Source organism: Dysidea avara, chromosome 2, assembly GCF_963678975.1.
Source record: "Dysidea avara chromosome 2, odDysAvar1.4, whole genome shotgun sequence".
NCBI classification, from domain to species: domain Eukaryota; kingdom Metazoa; phylum Porifera; class Demospongiae; order Dictyoceratida; family Dysideidae; genus Dysidea; species Dysidea avara.
In genome coordinates, this window is record NC_089273.1 from 20,969,831 (window position 1) to 20,988,446 (window position 18,616).

Below are 18,616 nucleotides of genomic sequence, written 5' to 3' on the forward strand. Positions count from 1 at the left end.
TGTTGATTTTGCATTTTGGCATGAAGTTTGGTGAACTTTGGTTTCTAATTTTTTTGACTCCCTTTTCTATCAAACATCTTCTTTCCTTCAATAACAGAGATTCAATGAAAAGCTTGCACTTGTTGTTAAGAATGTTTGAAGCATTTGAGTGTCTTAAGAACTTGATGAAATTCTTATAGAAAAAATGCATAAGAATTAATGCATTGCATTATACTACATGTATTATACAAAAATATTAATAGTAGGGATCCAAGTGATTGATATAAAGTAGTGAAACCAGAGATGTACAATTGTATTACAGCATAGGTCGGTGGGAAAATCCATACATTGATATGATGACAATATAGGGATTTTTCCACTGAGAAAACCAATGTAGGGATTTTATAAACTGATTGTATCGCTTGGATCCCTGAATTGAAGATAGAAAGAAAGGACAAGACACAGAGGGCACATACTTGTTCGAACCCCGAAAGGCATATAAAGGCATATGCCACTGAAGAGTTATACTGTGGAGTAACATGGTGGCTTTGCTTGGCCTCAAGCCTTGTGACTATGGTCAGGTAAGCTGGCAGACAAAAATAAGTTACTTGAGTTTTGGTGGCTTTTAATATTCTATATCTAGCTGCCTGTAAGAATTTTTTCTTGTTTTAATGCTGTGATTGATGTTAGATGGACTAATACTATTCTGTCAAGGTGGCATGCACTACTTTTGGGAGATTTCTACTTAAACAGCACTATTGTACTGTTTGATAAAAGTGTATGTCATGTTTCAAGAGCTATTTTCTAGCACTGTAAAACCCTTTGACATTCTAAGTTTGTAGACTTATATTAGACTATTATAATGACATGGCAACTGCAGTAGCTGGATTGGTACTTTTATACGATGACATAATTATATGTTTAGTATCACAGAAGAACTAAAAAAGTTAACCAACCTTTTTATTGCAGTTTTACAAATGCAGCACTACATTAGTGATTTAATAAGCAAATGTGTACATTACACAGCAATACCTGCAAGTCACAGATGAGCATTGATTTTCCTGAACTGACCCAACTATAATGACTTAGTGCTTGCATTGTATCTGATTCTTTGGGTTTACATGAAACCATCCCTGCGTTATTGTTAAATTTTTCAATATTGCCAATGAGAAACGGCTCTAGCATGTAAATTTGTTGAGATCCTTCACATCGAACAATTTCCAAAGGATTGACTACAATTTGTAAAGAAGATTGAGGCTTAAGCTTTTTGGTAAAGCTTTGTGTATAAGTGTTAGTAATGATGCGTACTTTTGTTTCCTTCATGTAACAATCCAGTTTATTAAACTCTTCTCCTTCTCGCTTATATTTTTTCAGCACAACTTTCTTTGTTCTAGTAACATCATATCCATGATAAACAAGGCACTCTTCGCCTTCAGCAAAAGGGTATGGGGCACACTTGAAACAGATATCAGTAGCAGGTGGCTCAACTACTAAACCACCTTGAAGATCTTCCATTGATTTTATAGGAAGTGAAGTTGTTCTCTTTCCTTTCATTTCAGCAATAGGATCCCAATCAGGACAATTTGTATCTACTTTGCAAGGCTTCATTTTAGATCTTCTTGTTATTTCAGCTCCATATACACTGTTCATTACTGACCTGCAACAAGAAACTCAATTTAAAAGGAGTAAAAAGCAACAGATATTCAGGAACTTATGTAACTAATGGCTGTTTATTCCATTTCCCCATGATACTATTTGCATTATATTATTTACTTACTAATAAATTTTATTAATTGTATAAGAGTGTTTGACAATAAACAATAAGTTAGCTACACAAATGCTTGAAAACAAGTTGATGTTGTGTTACTTCTAAAAACTAGGCTAACTAGAATTAATTGTGACAGGGTCTGGGAAAACTGGTCTTGTCACCCATGGCAGCAGATTTGATTTTCACCAAGAACACAAAGCTACATATAGTATAAATAAACTATTAAATTTTATTATCTAGATATGAGTGGTCTGCTTTTGCTGGCTGCTTTTGCCAAGCATAGTGGCAATCCGTACGAGTAATCTGGGATGGAATGGCTATGTGTGGCTGCACAAAGACCTGTGCTGTAAATGCCCTTTCATTTTAGCCTGTTTTGAAACCTGAATGGCTTATAACTTGGCCTAAATTCATCCCTACGTCTCCCTTTAATCTTTACACAGTCCCTTACCTTCCTCTGCCCCCCCCCCCCCCCCCCCCCCTTGGAGTTTGTCTAGTAGAGCCAACATTGAGTTAAAACTATCTAGAATTGCAGGAAATTTAAGTGAAGTCTACTTAGTCTACTGTGGATGCTTTTGAAGGTAAGAAACTGGTGTAAAACGTGTGAAAATTTGTGCTGGACATAATAAGTTTCCAAAAGTTGTTTTCTACATGTGCTATGTCATAATTTTAATAAATATGTGGGTTTCGGTCAATGTTAACAAAATTTGGACAGGTGGTGTATACAACCATCATGGTTATACAAATGGAAGTTGAAACTATACCAACATGAACTTTCCCACAATGATGTAATAACATAGTACATTCAGTGTTTTACATTCTTCACTCTTCCTAAATGCAGGTGCAAGCTACAAACCTGAGGAAAGCAGTACTGTGATAGCTCTAACTTTCAGATTTTTAAAATCACATCTTTTGTTTCAATGTTATTGTGAATTAAAGGATAACAAAAAGTTCAACTAAATGGTACAATAATGGCAGTGAAACATGGTATACAGATACAGTGGAATCTCGATTATCCGAACTAATTGGGGGGGAAGGGTGCTCGGATAATCGAAAGTACGTAAGATCGAATATCCATACATTTATATACTGAGCTTTGCTCAACTACTCTAATAAAGCATACACTTTTTGACAAAATACCCTAATTGAGCAGTCGATTTGTTGTTCGGATAATGGAGAGTTCGGTTAATCGGTGTTCAGATAATCGAGGTTCCACTGTATAATGAAACATGCCAGTGTCCAGAAACGAATTTTTAAATATGAGATTTAGTCAAAAGTTACAGTTTCTTTTTAAAAAAGGAACCAGCCTTAACCTTTAAAGCTATACAAAATTATTGAGAAATGCATGTTTATACCAAACGGGTTTAGCTATATGGCCTGATTACTTAGTCTTTCTAACTCTATTAGCCTAAGACCAGATATCAAAAGAAAGCGTATTTATTGGGCTACTAAGGAAGGCTGAATAACCACTGTAACAACAGAGGCTTACGTGTTATAAAGAATAGCAGGTGGTTTGATCGCAATGATACATTCCACGCTTCATCCGCCATGTTAATCAGCATTTGAATCATGTTCGCTGTGTACGGTCTTACTTGCCAATGAATGGCAAGTCGGCTAACGGTTATTTGGAGTGAATAGGACCAACTAGTACTGAGTATGGATAATTTTGTAAAGGATTGTGTGCTTATAAAGTAGAATTTATTTTCTCGGCATGTTTTGGTCCTTGTGTGTTTGTTGTAGGTAATCTGTAGGTATGATTTTAATTCTTATTATGTCAGGAGTAAAGTGACGTTGATTGTGTAGCTGTAGGATAAACACTTTGAAAAACTATAGCACTTGTTTACAACCATGTGCAGCAGCCGATTAATTTATATAGCAACTCGCGTTTTTGGTAAGTTATGATGTCCAGCACTATACTATTGGCAAGCTACAACACACCGAATACTTAAAACCAGTATTTCTTGATATTTTTAAATAGGCAAAAAGGCTGATTTTCTCAGATTGGGTCACAATTAACAATGTACTAAACTAATTATTGTGGGTTTTGCTTTGCTACTACATACAGAATTATCAACTGAATCATGGTAGGATATTTGTATTTCATAATTGATGAAATATATTGTAGTTATGTTGTCATGCACTGCAAAGGAAGCGTACCTCAAACAAACCACTTTAACCCACTAATAATTCACAGAAGTATCTTCTCAACTGTTTTACAGTTTGTCTATAGCATTTTCTTACACAAATTCTCCAAGCAAAACCACAAAGCTACTCTTAATTTTCATTCACATATGTACAGATGCCCCCTTTCAACTAGAAGGAACCTGTTACACACGGGAGTCTAAGAGTAGAGATTTCCAACCAAATTAAAAATTTTACATTCCTTAAATTCTTTGGTGTGGCAAATATTGCGCTATCTATTAGAATCATTTTAGTGCAAACCGCACCTCAATTGGTGGCTCCTGCCAAAAGATACACGCAAAAGAAGTCAGCAGAGCGGTGAATCTTGTGTACGACATTTTTAGGACTTTTCTGTACATTAGCATGGCACCAAGCACAATATTGAAAGTGCCATAAATTTGAATATGAATCTCCTAATGACATGAAATTTTCACCACATAAACCACTTAATGTAGTAAAATGCATGAGCTAGGTAAGACCTCTCAAGAGTGACCACTCTTTGTAGAATGACCACTTGTAATATTTAATGTTTGAGTCAGTAATTTGCTAAGAATAGCATGAGTTCTGTAAATCAAATTACATACAGGTGTACCCCACACATATTTACAGATGATTAACTAGTGACATTGTATTACAGAGTGACCTTTGACATTACAGGGCACAATTAACAATTACTTTGCAAAATATAACAATTGGATTCTGACATATATGACCACTACTCTTCAATATTATTGTAAGACAGCAATTTTTTGATACTACTTCACTTTATTTGCCACACCAAAAGTACAGAAGATATATAGTAATTATTATATAATATGATGACATCATTGTACAACAAAGAGAATCAATAAACTGCCTCTGACTAGAATTACAGTCATGCAGCTGCAACAAAATGGACAATAACAGTAGTGTGCATATCAGAACACCACAACAGGTAGTTGTGAAGCCTTACAAGGTTGGTATCAATTGCCAAACACTGCTTTTTCAAAAGTTATGCATCACCTTGCATGCTATAAAGCAATTCCGCGCAACACAACAAACTGCTCACTTTCAAACTATACTTGGATTGATGTGGATGGATGTCTTGAACGCAAGGATGGTTGTAACGCAGAATTCTGAAGTCTCCTAATCGGTGCTGTACCCTTTCACAAGACAAATTTTCGTCGTTTACCACCACAAAACATTTTTTCATCAGAAAACCGATGCCAAAATCAGAATCAGCGTATCTACTTTGCCCAGGATCACTTCTTTTAGCCTTACAGGTCACAGAAACTTGCGGAAAACTCGATAACATTTGACTACAAATGGTGCCGTAAAATCCCGTGTTTTCCCATACATCATGTCGTACAGAATTTTTGTATGGGCTCCCATTGGGGAATCTTATTTCTCAAACTTTGATTTCGCGTATTTCAATAAATACTGGATGAAATTCAATTTGGTAAAGTGCATTACGAAGTACGAAGCATTGGCTACTACATACTAGAACAGCAACTCGTGAAACACTTGTTGAAGGAGTGTAATTTGATTAGCAAACATATATGTGAAAAATCGGTAGGTTGGAAATCTCTACTAAGAGGCCTATGGTAGGCCATTTTTTTTCAAAATGATTATTTGGTATGTACAATGAATTATTTGGTATGTGCAATGAATTATTTGCTATATATACAATATAATCATTTGGTATATTCAATAATTTTAGTGCTTTATTTTGTGAACTATATTTTGCAAATTATATGGTTATACAACGGGTACGAGTGCTCTGCCTGATATAAATGCACGAGCTTGAGAGCCGTTAGGCCCAAAGGCAAGCGCGTTTATACAGGCAGAGCACGAGTGTACGTTGTATAACTGTTATGTACCACTCACCTAATAGGTGGAGTCTCACAAGTCAGCTGTAACACTTATAAAGGTCAGGTTTCTAACATCAATTGTGGGTAACCAACCCAAACGTTCTGGTGACTCTGGCGCTTAGTCTATATGGCGACTGAGTGATCACGCTGGCATGCTGAGCACTACATGATGAGAGTCGAACAGTGAATGCAGGTTAGTGATATAAACCATAGCGTTTCTACAGTACTGCAGCCACCTGAGATATTGAAAGCTAGTACGCTATGGTTTATATCACTAACCTGCATTCGCTGTTCGACTCTCATCATGTAGTGCTCAGCATGCCAGCGTGATCACTCAGTCGCCATATAGACTAAGCGCCAGACTAATCGTCATAGTGATTTTCTCAAGCGAAAAAAAGTAGTTAATGGACACAAAACCAAACTACAAATCTAATTCTTTCTATTCACACTGGCTAAACTCGAATCTGGTGGCATGACAAAAACTGGTTACCACAATCGAACGTAAAGGTGAGTATTATTTAGAATATAATAGTTTTATTGAGTCATTGTCGAAGTAGACTACAGATTAACTTGGGCTCAGTTGGCACCAACTAGTAAGGTGTATAAGTACATTTATATATATGTAGACTAGAGTTGTGGCCACCGAATTGGCTTTTTCGTTCGCTAGGTGACGTTATGGCCCACAATCGACCTTACATGTCAGGCTATAAAAGAATTTGAGTGATCTGTGAGGTGTCTTTCCACCTAATAGGTGAGGTGTCATAGTGGTCTCAGCTGCCGGCACTTGTGCATTGCTGCACAAAACCACAGCCAGTGCAATATTTGTATATTGCACTGCGGTCGGTGTATTATAACTTATAATGCACTCGTTGTGGTCTACAAAATCGCAACCAGTGCATTATAAGTTATAATGTACTCACGATGCAATATGCAAATTATGGCACTGGCGGTGCCTTTGAACTGCCCACGCAGAGTGGTACATTTTGCGTTGGTAAATAATTTGTTAGGTATTGTTATCATAATCAGGTTGTTGTTAGTATCGCTATAGAGCTTGAACAGGGGGCGTGGAAATAATTTCTTTCTAAGTGCCTAGCTCTCGCAAATGTAAGACGCGCAATGCCATTTGCAGGGGGTACTATATCAGTTTAACAGCAACAAGGGGTAGTCACTCTCATACCACCAACTGATGCGCTTGCGACTGGGATCAAGAAGTTTAGCTACTCGATACCTCGATAAATTTAAGCTGATTTGTTGTGAGGAATATCCTTAATGAAATGCTAGCTATTGAGTGGGCATGAATGTCCAGATGTACTGTATGGAGATGTATATAACTATCTCAAACTGACACCCAGTCTTTATACACACGAGCAGCTAAAATCTTATAAAAAGTCATGAGGAAGTTGTAAACGGATGGGTGAGTGCACCGATAGTGTTTGCACTGTCAGTAGATGCATAGTTCTTGTGCACAGCACTTGTAGCCTCATTCTCAAAGCCTTTCCTTACCCTGAAGTTATGGGGTTTTAGTTAAGGCTATCATTATTAAATTCTTTGTTTCCCGTCACCACCCACATCAATTTTTAGGTAGCCACGCCAAATTTTAATTATTTGATTATAGATCACATGAATGCACTATTTCATGATAGAAGAAGGCACAGAGTAACTAAGTTTTAAGGTAAATGCATCAGCTATGCATATAAACATAGTAGAAGGGTAGAAGACCCTCCACTCTTGTTCAGCCAGGTGAATGGGTGTACAATCCTGCATGCTAGCTGCCTTCAAGATCGAGATACTCTAATAGAGCAGTCAGAGACTGAAATAAAAAGAATCAAGTGTATAATTACCTCCCACCCACATCAGTTTTTGTTCCATTGGGTGACAGGAAACAAGCAACATGATAATGATAGCCTAAACAGAGTGGCACTTTTCGAAGTGTCCCCTTTTCTGAAACCAGCAAAATAGATTTCACCACACCAAAGCATAAGTGCAAGCAAGCTGTCACTGAAGATTGTGGAGAGCCCACTACAAAAAGTAAGAAGCTTTCTATTCCCAAGTCTACTGATTCTGATTTAGCCACTTTTCACAACGAAATGTCTCAAGGGCTGGGAAAGCAGTTGTGCTGTGATTGATGGCAGAGTATAATGGCTTGTATGTCCCACAAACAGAATTTGGGATTTTATCTAAACCTTTAACAGACCTGCATGATTCAAGAACAATGGAACTGACATACAATTACGTTTTGACCAAATATGAGCATATTTATGGGTCTGTATCTTTCACATTAACCAAGCAGTCATGGTGGAGGAGCATACAAGAGATCATAGTAAATGTCACACTTGGTTTGACCAAAGATAACATTATCCAAGTTGCATGAAGCCTTGCACACTAGCAACCATCTGATTCTCTGATCAAAGTTATATGCTATCCTTAGTTTACATCCTCTGCATGCCAGTATGAGTGCAAACATGAAGATATTTCCAGGGTAGAAAACACAGAAAAAATGCAAGCCTGTCATGAATAATTTATGGTGATACAATGTGGTCTTATATTTTGGATCCAGAATTTCCATTCATGTGCCTCACCAGATGGTCTAGTCTATTGTAAGTGTCATGATTTAGAAATCAAGTGTCCTTTCTCTTGCAAAAATAAGGCATTCTCTTAGGCCATCCCCCCCCCCCCCCCCCCCCCTTTTCCTTAGAACATGACAGTAACACTTTAAGAAGGTTACATGCATGCATGTACTATTATCTGCAAATGAAACTATGCCATTTACAATACTGCGATTGTGTAGCTTGGAGGGAAGATGAAATAATTTTACCAGAAGGTAGAGCTGGATTCTGATTTTATTGACTCTGCTATATGTGATGTCGAGCCATTTATTAAATGAACCATATTGCCTGAATTAGTGGGAAAGTGGTTTAGAAGGAACTAATAATGCCACTACAGTTGTCAGGCAGTACAGCTATTAGTGATGTAGATGGTACAAGCTCAATTGTTGATGTAAGTGAAGTAGATTCTACTGACTCTCAGGTTGGTGAGGTGGATGCCACTGCTAGCTTTAGGAACAATGATGTCCATGCTTCTTCAAGTTATTCTAATGACCAGCAAGGGTACTGCTATTGCGGTAAAGGGGAAGATTATGATGAGATGATTTGCTGTGATAGCAGGGACTGTGTGATAAAATGGTTTCATTTCATGCTTACAAATAACTGTAAAAGATGGCCAAAAGGAAAATATTATTGTCCAGACTGCCACTAGCTAAGGAGCACAAGGAAATCAAAGAAGACAAAAAATCACCAATTATTTTACATGTACATTTCAATAACATAAACATCACATTATTTCACATACCAAACATAAATATTAACAGTGTAAATTATATTTTAAAAAAAGATAGTTAAAATGGTATTACCGAGTCACAACAATTACATAGTGCATTTATTTTATCAATAGGAGATATTATCGCCTTCATCACCTTTGAGCGTATTAATAGAAAGAGTTGATTGCAATATCGAAAACTTTTGCCTCACCAGCACAATAACTCTTTCAACATGTATCCTAACTTGAGACAGCTGACAAGCAGTGTCAATTTCTTACTTAACGTTTTTTCCCCTGGTAAAAGGATGTATCTTGACTTCTGCACAGTGCAGCCTAATCAGTTGTGAAGCCACAATCTGCTAAGATGACATCTCCAGGCAACTGTTAAAAGCAGAGCACAGATTTCAGTCAAATGTACATCAGATACCCTTCCACCCCAGCCTTTTGAGTGATGCCTATTAAAACTTTTCACGTGTTATGCTTCTTATAGTTCAGCTAAGTTTGAGCCCTTGTCATGCCAAATCTTGAGGTGAAATATTTAAGCATAACTTCATTAAGAGCTCATCAAACACGGCACAGCCAGAAAAATGGTATTGAGGTATATAGCTAGCAAAACAGCAAAAAACGGCAGCCCAGTATAAAACTTCACCTTCTTATTGTTGTTTTCTAAACTCTGTCGTCTGTCAGCTGATTGTAACCAATTGACCTGCATGTTCAGTTTGGCTTCTCTTGTTCTCAGGAGTTCAAGCTCTTCCACGGCCTTATACTTCTGGAGTAGTTCTTCATTATTTCTTGAGTAGTTCATCATAGTCTAAGTTGAATATTTCTTCAGCTCATTGTAATCTGTTCAGTTCATCCAACCTCAACATTTTTCTTACTCTAGCTCATTCACCTTCTCTTGTTTCTTCTTCTCTTAACAATGTCTCCCTCTCATCTTCACATCTCTTCCTCTGCTCCTCTAATTTTTGCCAGCTGTACTTCTTCCAGTTTTCTTGCTCCTTCTGCTAGACTCTGCTCTCCTTTGCTTTTTCCTTTTGCTATTCAGTTATCAGGAGTTCTCGGTCTGTTCCAGTATCCTTCATTTTCTGGAGGCTGCATGTTCTTCTTTGAAAATCCGCAACTACTAGTAGCTGAGCTTCCATTTTTGTCTCATCAGACTGTCAACACGTTTGAAGATACAAGGGACATAGTTCGATGCAAACTGGTTGTTAGCTACTCTTTTCTCCATTAATGACTGCATGTTTGCTGGGCTACATATGACTGTATGCTTGACTGGGTAGCGAGCTACCAATCCTTTCTGTTGACATGCAGCACTACAATTCATTTTATAATATTTCTTTGATCCAGATTTTTTGGAAAGTATAAAAACTCAATCCACTTCCTTTCGCACATAGGTTAGAACAATTCACAGCACAACACTCCCGTCCGGCATAGTTTGGCATCTTTCATCCCCTATGGCAAATGGTGGAGTAGCCCTAACACATGTTGGCTTAAATTTGTGAGAACTAGGCACTTAGAAATAATTACCACGCCCTCTGATAAGCTCTAACAACAACCCGATTATGATAACGATACATAACACAAATTATTTACCAATGTAAAATATATAATTCGCAAAAATATAGTCTACAAAATAAAACACTAAAATCATTGAATATACCAAATGATTTATCAAGACACACGGTAGTGTGTCGTGCGGCCCAAGAAGCCGGTGCACCACACCGTCAGTATATTAACAGGAAGAAAATGCAATTTTCACACCTATGTAGCTCTGTGATCCCTAATCCGATTGGAACCAAATTTGCTAGAGAAGTGCCGGCCAGTTAGGGGAGTCTACATACCAAATGTGAAGAACATCGCTCCAGCCATTTCTGAGATACGAACGAACAAACTTTCCTTTTCATTTCTTCATTTTTTTCTTCTTCATCTTCATTTCGCACACTTTGCAAAATCCGTCATAAAACATGAATGCGTGCTCGGATCGGGCTGGAATTTGGCACACTTAAAGGGCTCACTAAGGCGGATCTCCATACCAACTTTGGTAGGAATCCGATGAACATTCACGGAGTTATGACCAATTATTTGCGTAAAATAAGGTCGAAGGTCTGTCATGCCTACAGGGTAAATAAACCCTGTGGAAGAATCTGTTGAAAATTGATATGTAGATGGAGCAACCATCGTAGGAGTGCCTTTGTGTGGTTTGAAAGGAATCGGGATAAAGACCATGGAGATGACACAAAACCCAACCTGTGTCAAAATTATGCGATCGATTTTTATGAATAAATAAACTATTGGTTTTCGTGTCTACCAGGCAAACCTCTTAGAGCAACGAGCTAAAAATCAGTATGTAGCTGGAATAATCATCATAGAAATTCCTTGCAGTAGTACAGAAGAATCGGATTACAAACCACTGAGTTATGATTCGAAAGGCAACTACGTGTAGCATCGAGATACTCTAATAGAACAGTCACTCTAATAAAGTATTCAGCTGCACTTATAATTTACTCAATTATATTACATTGCAAGTTATTCTGTAGGGAATTCAGCTACAAACAAGTCACCCTGTAGTCAGATCAGCTAGAAGAAGGTAGTTCAGTTACAAAGAAAAAATCATGCAGAGAGTTCAGCTGCAAACAAATCACCCAGTAGAAAGTTCCGCTATGAACAGATCACCCTGTAGAGAGTTCAGTTAGAAACAAGTCATCCTGTAGAGAGATCAGCTAGAAGAAGTCACCTTGTAGAGAGTTCAGCTACAAAGAAACCACCATGTAAGAGAGTTCAGCTGCAAACAAATCACCTGTATCTCTGAGAGTTCAGCTAGAAACAAGTTACCCTGTAGAGAGATCAACTAGAAACAAGTCACCCTGTAGAGAGTTCAACTAGAAGAAGTTACACTGTAGAGAGTTCAGCTACAAAAGAAACTACCATGTAGAGAGTTCAGCTGCAAACAATTCGCCCTGTAGAGAATTCAACTACAAACAAATCGCCCTGTAGAAAGATCAGCTAGAAGAAGTTACCTTGTAGAAAGTTCAGCTACAAACAAATCACCTGTAGAGAGTTCAGCTACAAACAAGTCATCCGGTAGAGAGATCAGCTAGAAGGATCACCTTGTAGAGAGTTCAGCTACAAGGAAATCACCCTGCTTCATCTTTTCTTCTTCCTGTGGTAAAGAAAAAAAATGATAGGTTAAAAAGCTTGGGGTATACAAATACAAAAAGAAGTGAAATCTAAAAAAGAATGCGGCCCCCAGAAAGGCTATGGTGAAAAAAGATATGAAATCCAAGGTGGCGGCCAAGAAATGGCTGTGATGGTAGGTTAACCCTTTAAGGACCACTGCCGTAATATTACGTCCAAAGTAGGTATTGCTCGAAAGACCAGTCCGTAATATTACGTCCAAGATTATTGGCAGTAAACAAAGAGCTATAACTCTGCAACAAATGAAGCTATTAGATCGAAACAGGGGCCACTGTATTCGCCATTCATAGGCGATTCTTTTGATATATAAGGCCAACTTATCACGGAAAACTAAGCCTGTGTAAAATTCCTAACAAAGTATAAACATTTAATATTTACAAACCAATAAAACTAACCTTGTAGAAATCACTCCATAACTTTGGCTGTGTTCATTGTATTAACTTCAAATAAAGCTCAGAGTGCTCACTATTTAGAGGCAAATAATTTGATATACAAGATCACGTGATGCGGTTTTAAAAAACTAAAATGGCGGACTGTTTTTATTGATTGTGTCACGAAGAAATCGATCGCGTGTAGGTGTTTGAAACTCACCTTAGTGCTTTTAAGACATTGGTTCTACGCTTTGGTAAGTTAGATAATGTTGTTTATTATTGTCAGGCGAGTCTTTTAGTACAATTTGTTATACAATTGAGCACTTGTAGGGTTTTGTCAATGCTATAAACTTATTACATTTTTTTAAAAACACTAAATGCGCAATAATCATAAAACGTGTGGGCTTTCAGGGTAGACTATGCACACAATTTTTGGTCCTTAAAGGGTTAATGGTAATCAAAATTTTTAATAACAACAATTCAGGTGAATTTGGTGCCGCGACGTTAATGGTAAAAATTTTAATAACGACAATTCAGGTGAATTTTGTGCCAAGATCAAGCGGCACCAAATTCACCTGAATTGTTGTTATTAAAATTTTTACCATTAACCTACCATCACAGCCATTTCTTGGCCGCCATCTTGAATTTCACATCTTTTTTTACCATAGCCTTTCTGGGGGCCGCACTCTTTTTTACAGCTTGGCTGTTTTGGATTAGATTGAATAACCAAATAATTCATTACACATACCAAATAATTCATTGCACATACCAAATAATTCATTGCACATACCAAATAATTCTTGAACATATTAAATAATCATTTTGAAACAAAAGGCCTACCGTAGAGGCCAGTTATATTTTTTTCGGCTGTTTGACACCTGTAGAACCCATTGGGAAAGGCCTTCACCACGTCCTTATAAACTCGCCTCACCCATATTTCAAACTGGCACATACTAACCACCTTTAACCAAAGCTTATCTGCTTGGAAGTTTGATGCAGGCTCTATGTGGCCTTTATTTCTCTTATAAAGGCTGCTTTTAGTGAACAAAGATTTGCTCATGTGGGTATGGAAACACAAATAAATATACATACACACGTACACTTTTTGGAAAACAATTTCAGTATACCAGATGTGTGCCCACAGCTGGCCTTTTGCCGGCTGTGGACACATGCCTGGTTTAAAAACATTTTCAGAGACCAGTTACACTCCCTTCAAATAACACAGAAAATTGCTTATAAAGGAAACAAACTCTCAATAGTGGTCGATACAGTCCATATGTAAAGAGCTTTTATCACAGAATGGAGTCTAGTAGGCTTTTGCTCATGTGGGTGTGTGGACAGACATGTAAACACATAATTCCCAAACCAATGTCAGGGATCCAGGGGCATGTCCATGCAGCTGACTGTGGGTATACTCTTGGTTTAAAAGTATTGAGGCACAGGAGAACACTGGTATACACTTAATTCCTATATGTTAGACAGTAGTAAAGTAGGGATTATATTACTAGTATGTCAGATGATCCTTTCTGTACACTTCATTGTAGTGATTGCTACTACATATTGTGAAGTACAAAATTGATATTAGTTTCTTGCATTTAAAAGTTCTGTCTGGTAGATAGTCTTAAGCCTGTATCAATTATAAGCCAGAGGAAGGGAGGAGGGATTCAGCACATTTGAAAAATAAATTCCTGGTCACAAATATGGGCCCAGGATATTAATGGAGCCTACTATTCAAGTATTCGTGGCTTTAATACTTTTTGATTAAATTTAGAGCCTTCTGAGGGATGAAGGACCTTTGAGTAATCACATAAATAAAGCATGCCAGTCCGTGTGCTTGCAGATATGTATTATACAACTGTTTTCCAATCAATTTCAGCACTAGTTGATATAGTCAACACACTGTGTAAAGGTTTATGCTTACTGTTACAACAATACCAAATTAAATTAGATTAAACTCCCGATCTCAAGTAAAAGATCACAAACTGGGTTAGAAGGAAATATAGATAGTAAAAGCCCAGGCTTGTATATGAGGAAATACAAACTGATCCCATAAGATATTCACTCTAAATGTATGTGTGCATGTTTTGTGGTGACTTACATTTGTTAGCTTTGTTACTGCATGGGATACAAGTAATAGTTGTAACATGGGCATGAAGGCTTTGCCTGATATGTATGCCCTCTGCCCTCGGGCTTGCGGCCCTCGGGCATACATTTCAGGTAAAGCCTGAATGCTCCGTGTTACAGCTAATATGTAACACTTTGCATGGGTAGATCAAAGAAATAATCCCTTTGATTTGGGCAGATCAAAGGAATAATTCCTTTGATCTGTCTATTTGTGTTGTTAAGTGTTTTTCTTTTAAAAACTACTAAAATGTATATAAAACCTATATAGGCAAGATGCACTTTACATTGTGGGTTTCATGTGGCTTACAATTGAGTCTACAGTGGCTCTCAATTGAGACAAACTGAATCCCACAATAAAACTATCTCTTGGTGATATAGGTTTCTTATACATTTTGAAAACATTACATAGTAAGTGCTAGTGCTACAGTTAAAACTTTTTTGAAACTATACCAAACCACATCAAAAGCACTTTCAAGTACATCAAAAGTACTCTCAAATACATGAAGTAACTTCAAAGGCTTTAAACTGTTTGATTTAATAATTTTAAGGCTTTAAATACAACTTCAAAGTATTACATAATAGTTGTAATTACCACATTTACTCCTGATCTTCCTTATATGTCAAAATAGTCTAGCTGTCAAAACAGCCTAGTTGTAACCCTGCTACATACAAAATGTAGCCCCGGGCGGTTCCTTTGATCAGAAATGTGAAGTGTTACATAGTATGTAATTATTACACATTATGAAAGTCACTGCATAGTTTGTATTGCTGATATAAAGTAGTTATGTAAAAGTACAAAAGACTTGGACTACATGATTACATGGACAACTTGTGAAGAACAACTTTATTAGTACAGGCCCACAGATATGTACATACTACATACGTACATCAAACATAATATGACATACTACTAAAGACCCAGCAATTTTCACTGTATGTACATTTCACGGTTATGCAGTTTGTCAGGATTTTAGCATTTTAAATTTAATAGGCATTTCTTAGTCCAGGATTTTTGGGTTTTAAATTTCATGTAAAAATCATGGATGTCTGTTGCTTGATTCGAAGAATTTTATTCTCAACCACATATACTGTACGAAGGTTCTAGATCGATTTCTACATACTGATTGTTATAGCAAGTTGCACAGTAGCGGTAATTCCTGTGTGAGTAGTCTTACATGAGCCACACCCACTTTAATACAGGGAATGTATGACACTGTTAGTAAGCATATGTGGAGCCGTGCTAAGTTAATACAGTGAGGTGTGTTAAAGTTTGTAGGTATAGTGCGGGAAGTCATTAACCCTCGCGATTACATCTCGACCTCATTGATTAATAACTTTTTACACTTGAAATTTGGATTGCACAATCCCTGTATATTGATCATTTTTGGACATAAAAAGCTTTTATTTCTGAAATGATTGAAGACTGTTGCTGGCAAATAAATAACATGGTCATGTTTAAACAACTTTTAAAATTTCTGATGTAAGAGTACTGAGATCTTGCTAGCTATTATGCTGGTCAATGGTATTAATACCCCCAACAAAATTGTAGGACAGAATTTTGATTTATGATTGTTCTGGTGGTTTATTCAAATTTTTGGTAAAATCAAGTCATTTTCTTTTAAAATTAAATTTCTCACCAGTGGATACTTCAATCACTCTACAAATTGGTATAAATGGAGATTAGATAATACATAAAAATTTCCTAAGACAGTTTTTAATACTATTAAAATGATGGATTTCAATAAGACTAGCTGCCATCTGAAAATGTTTTAATACACAAAATTGTTTGTTGCTATGGTAACGATGATGTAATTTATGATTGTGACCTGATGACTTTTTACTTCATGCCAACTTGTGCATTTTTGGGTGCTGAATTCAAATATGCTTTTAGTTTTTTTGATACAAGCAACTGTTAGAAAGGAAAGTTATGGATGAAAGTTTATATTATGGGGATTTATGACTTCCTGCACTATATGCACAAAGCCACGTCCACTCACGGGAAAAAAATATAAAATATATTGTTGTCTGTAAAACTGGGAATGATGACCAAACACAAAGTGATTGATACTGAGAAAGCCAATCACTCTTAATACAATATCCACTATTCAGCACTAGGATTAAGGCTAAACACAGCAGTCATTTCTTTGCTGTTTGTGTCTAAATTTTCAAACTGTGAAAACCGTGAAAGTTACACAATGCAAATTTTTCCGTACATACTAATGCTTTGATAGTATTTTGCAATCGGTTTCATATACATTGTAGATGCTTGTAAAACAATAATACATTGACTTATAACCTTTTAACAGCTTCTCCCATTTCTTCAGGCTTCTTTGCAGTAATCTGCCGGATTAACAGTCGTTGATCGCTGACCTGTTTCAGAGATTCATTAAAAATCTGGATCATTTTGTCAGTGATGTCAGGCTCAATAAAACTAAACCAATACTGGATATCATTCATGGCAACCTTCTCCATCATTTGGTCATGAGTTATACCAGCTGGATCCCCATCGGGATAGTCATCATTGAGACTATGATACTGTGAGCCATGGCATGGAGCATCGGCAACATGTACCATAACCTATGTATGTGTATGTGGTACAGCTTATCACATATGTACTTGTAAACAATATTTGTAAGCCAACAAGAAATGATTTTAAACCAGAGGACTGCTTGAAAACACTGCATTAATGTTTTTACTTGATAAACATTGTGAGCCTCAATAGTCACAAGTAAGCATTGGGGCTTATAAAGGTACAGTTGATATTACACAGATAGTGCTTTATGTACTGTAAACTTCAAGCAGTGTGCACTTTGTCTTTAACCTTAAGCCTGCATAAGACAGAAAACTGGTCCAAATACGTGTGCCTTGCACAAAGCCTTGTAACGTTTGAAGAATCCATCCTATGGCTACATAATTTATGTCATTCTAAACGTGATGCAACAAGGATTAAAATGATGTCTAGGATTTTATTAAATGGTGAGGCCAAAACTAGTCATGTAAGTAACTTTTTGGTAAGGAAACACACAAACCCTATATATTCCTTTATAAAATCATCCGTAATTTGATGGTGGTTGCTCCTATCACCTTGCAACAAGTTCTGTTCTTTTTGCCATAAAATTTTCTATCAGGCCATATATGACTTCTGTGAGTAAACCTACAATCGAAATTAAAAACGTGGCAAGAATGTCAAAACACGGAGATGCAACTCGGTGTCGTTTATTTCATTGCTCCATAACAACTAAGCCACTGTAGTTACAGTGTTCATTTAACCTTCTCCAAGTAGCCCAGAGAACAAATTTTTGAACAATGTGTTATTTTAGGCTATAAGAACAAGTAAAGGAAAATTTTTGATTAGGGATCATAGAAAAAAAAGATAGGGATTAAACGTTCACTAGTATATCTGCAGGTGTACGCAACCTCCCTTGTTTCCCAGCTTTTTTTTATTCTATGATCTCTAATCAAACTTAAAATTCCTAATTTTTCCTTATACTTGTTTTTTTTTTTTAAATTAATTAATTTTTATTTCTTTATACGTATATATATACTGTTAGTTTACTGTTTACTTGTTTGTTTCCTTATATTTGTATGTTTATTTTAAAATTTCTTATACTTGCTTGTTTGCTTGGCATGCATTTCACTCATGAGTATTCATTCCCAGAATAGGTTGGTCATGATTCATAGCCCTATGACCTACTACTGTACTACAAGTTATTACACAAAACATGGCACCTGAAATTAACATTGCTATTATGAAGCCCTTTGTCACATTCGTGAGAAGTATGCATAATGCAGCATTTGTTTCTTGGTTATAAAAGTCACACAAAGCGTTGGGCAGC

General features: G+C 36.7%; 1 protein-coding gene across 1 annotated transcript in view; it reads right to left on the reverse strand.

Annotated features, from left to right (window-relative positions):
- The window catches only part of LOC136246818 (alpha-protein kinase vwkA-like), a 90,858-nt gene that overhangs the window by 8,436 nt on the left and 63,806 nt on the right, over nt 1-18,616 (reverse strand). Inside the window, exons 7-8 of the mRNA XM_066038389.1 lie at nt 17,077-17,357; nt 1,012-1,636 (exon numbers count right to left, since the gene is read on the reverse strand). Of these exons, the coding sequence (XP_065894461.1) occupies nt 1,012-1,636; nt 17,077-17,357 (906 nt within the window). The remainder of the gene's footprint in view (nt 1-1,011; nt 1,637-17,076; nt 17,358-18,616) is intronic.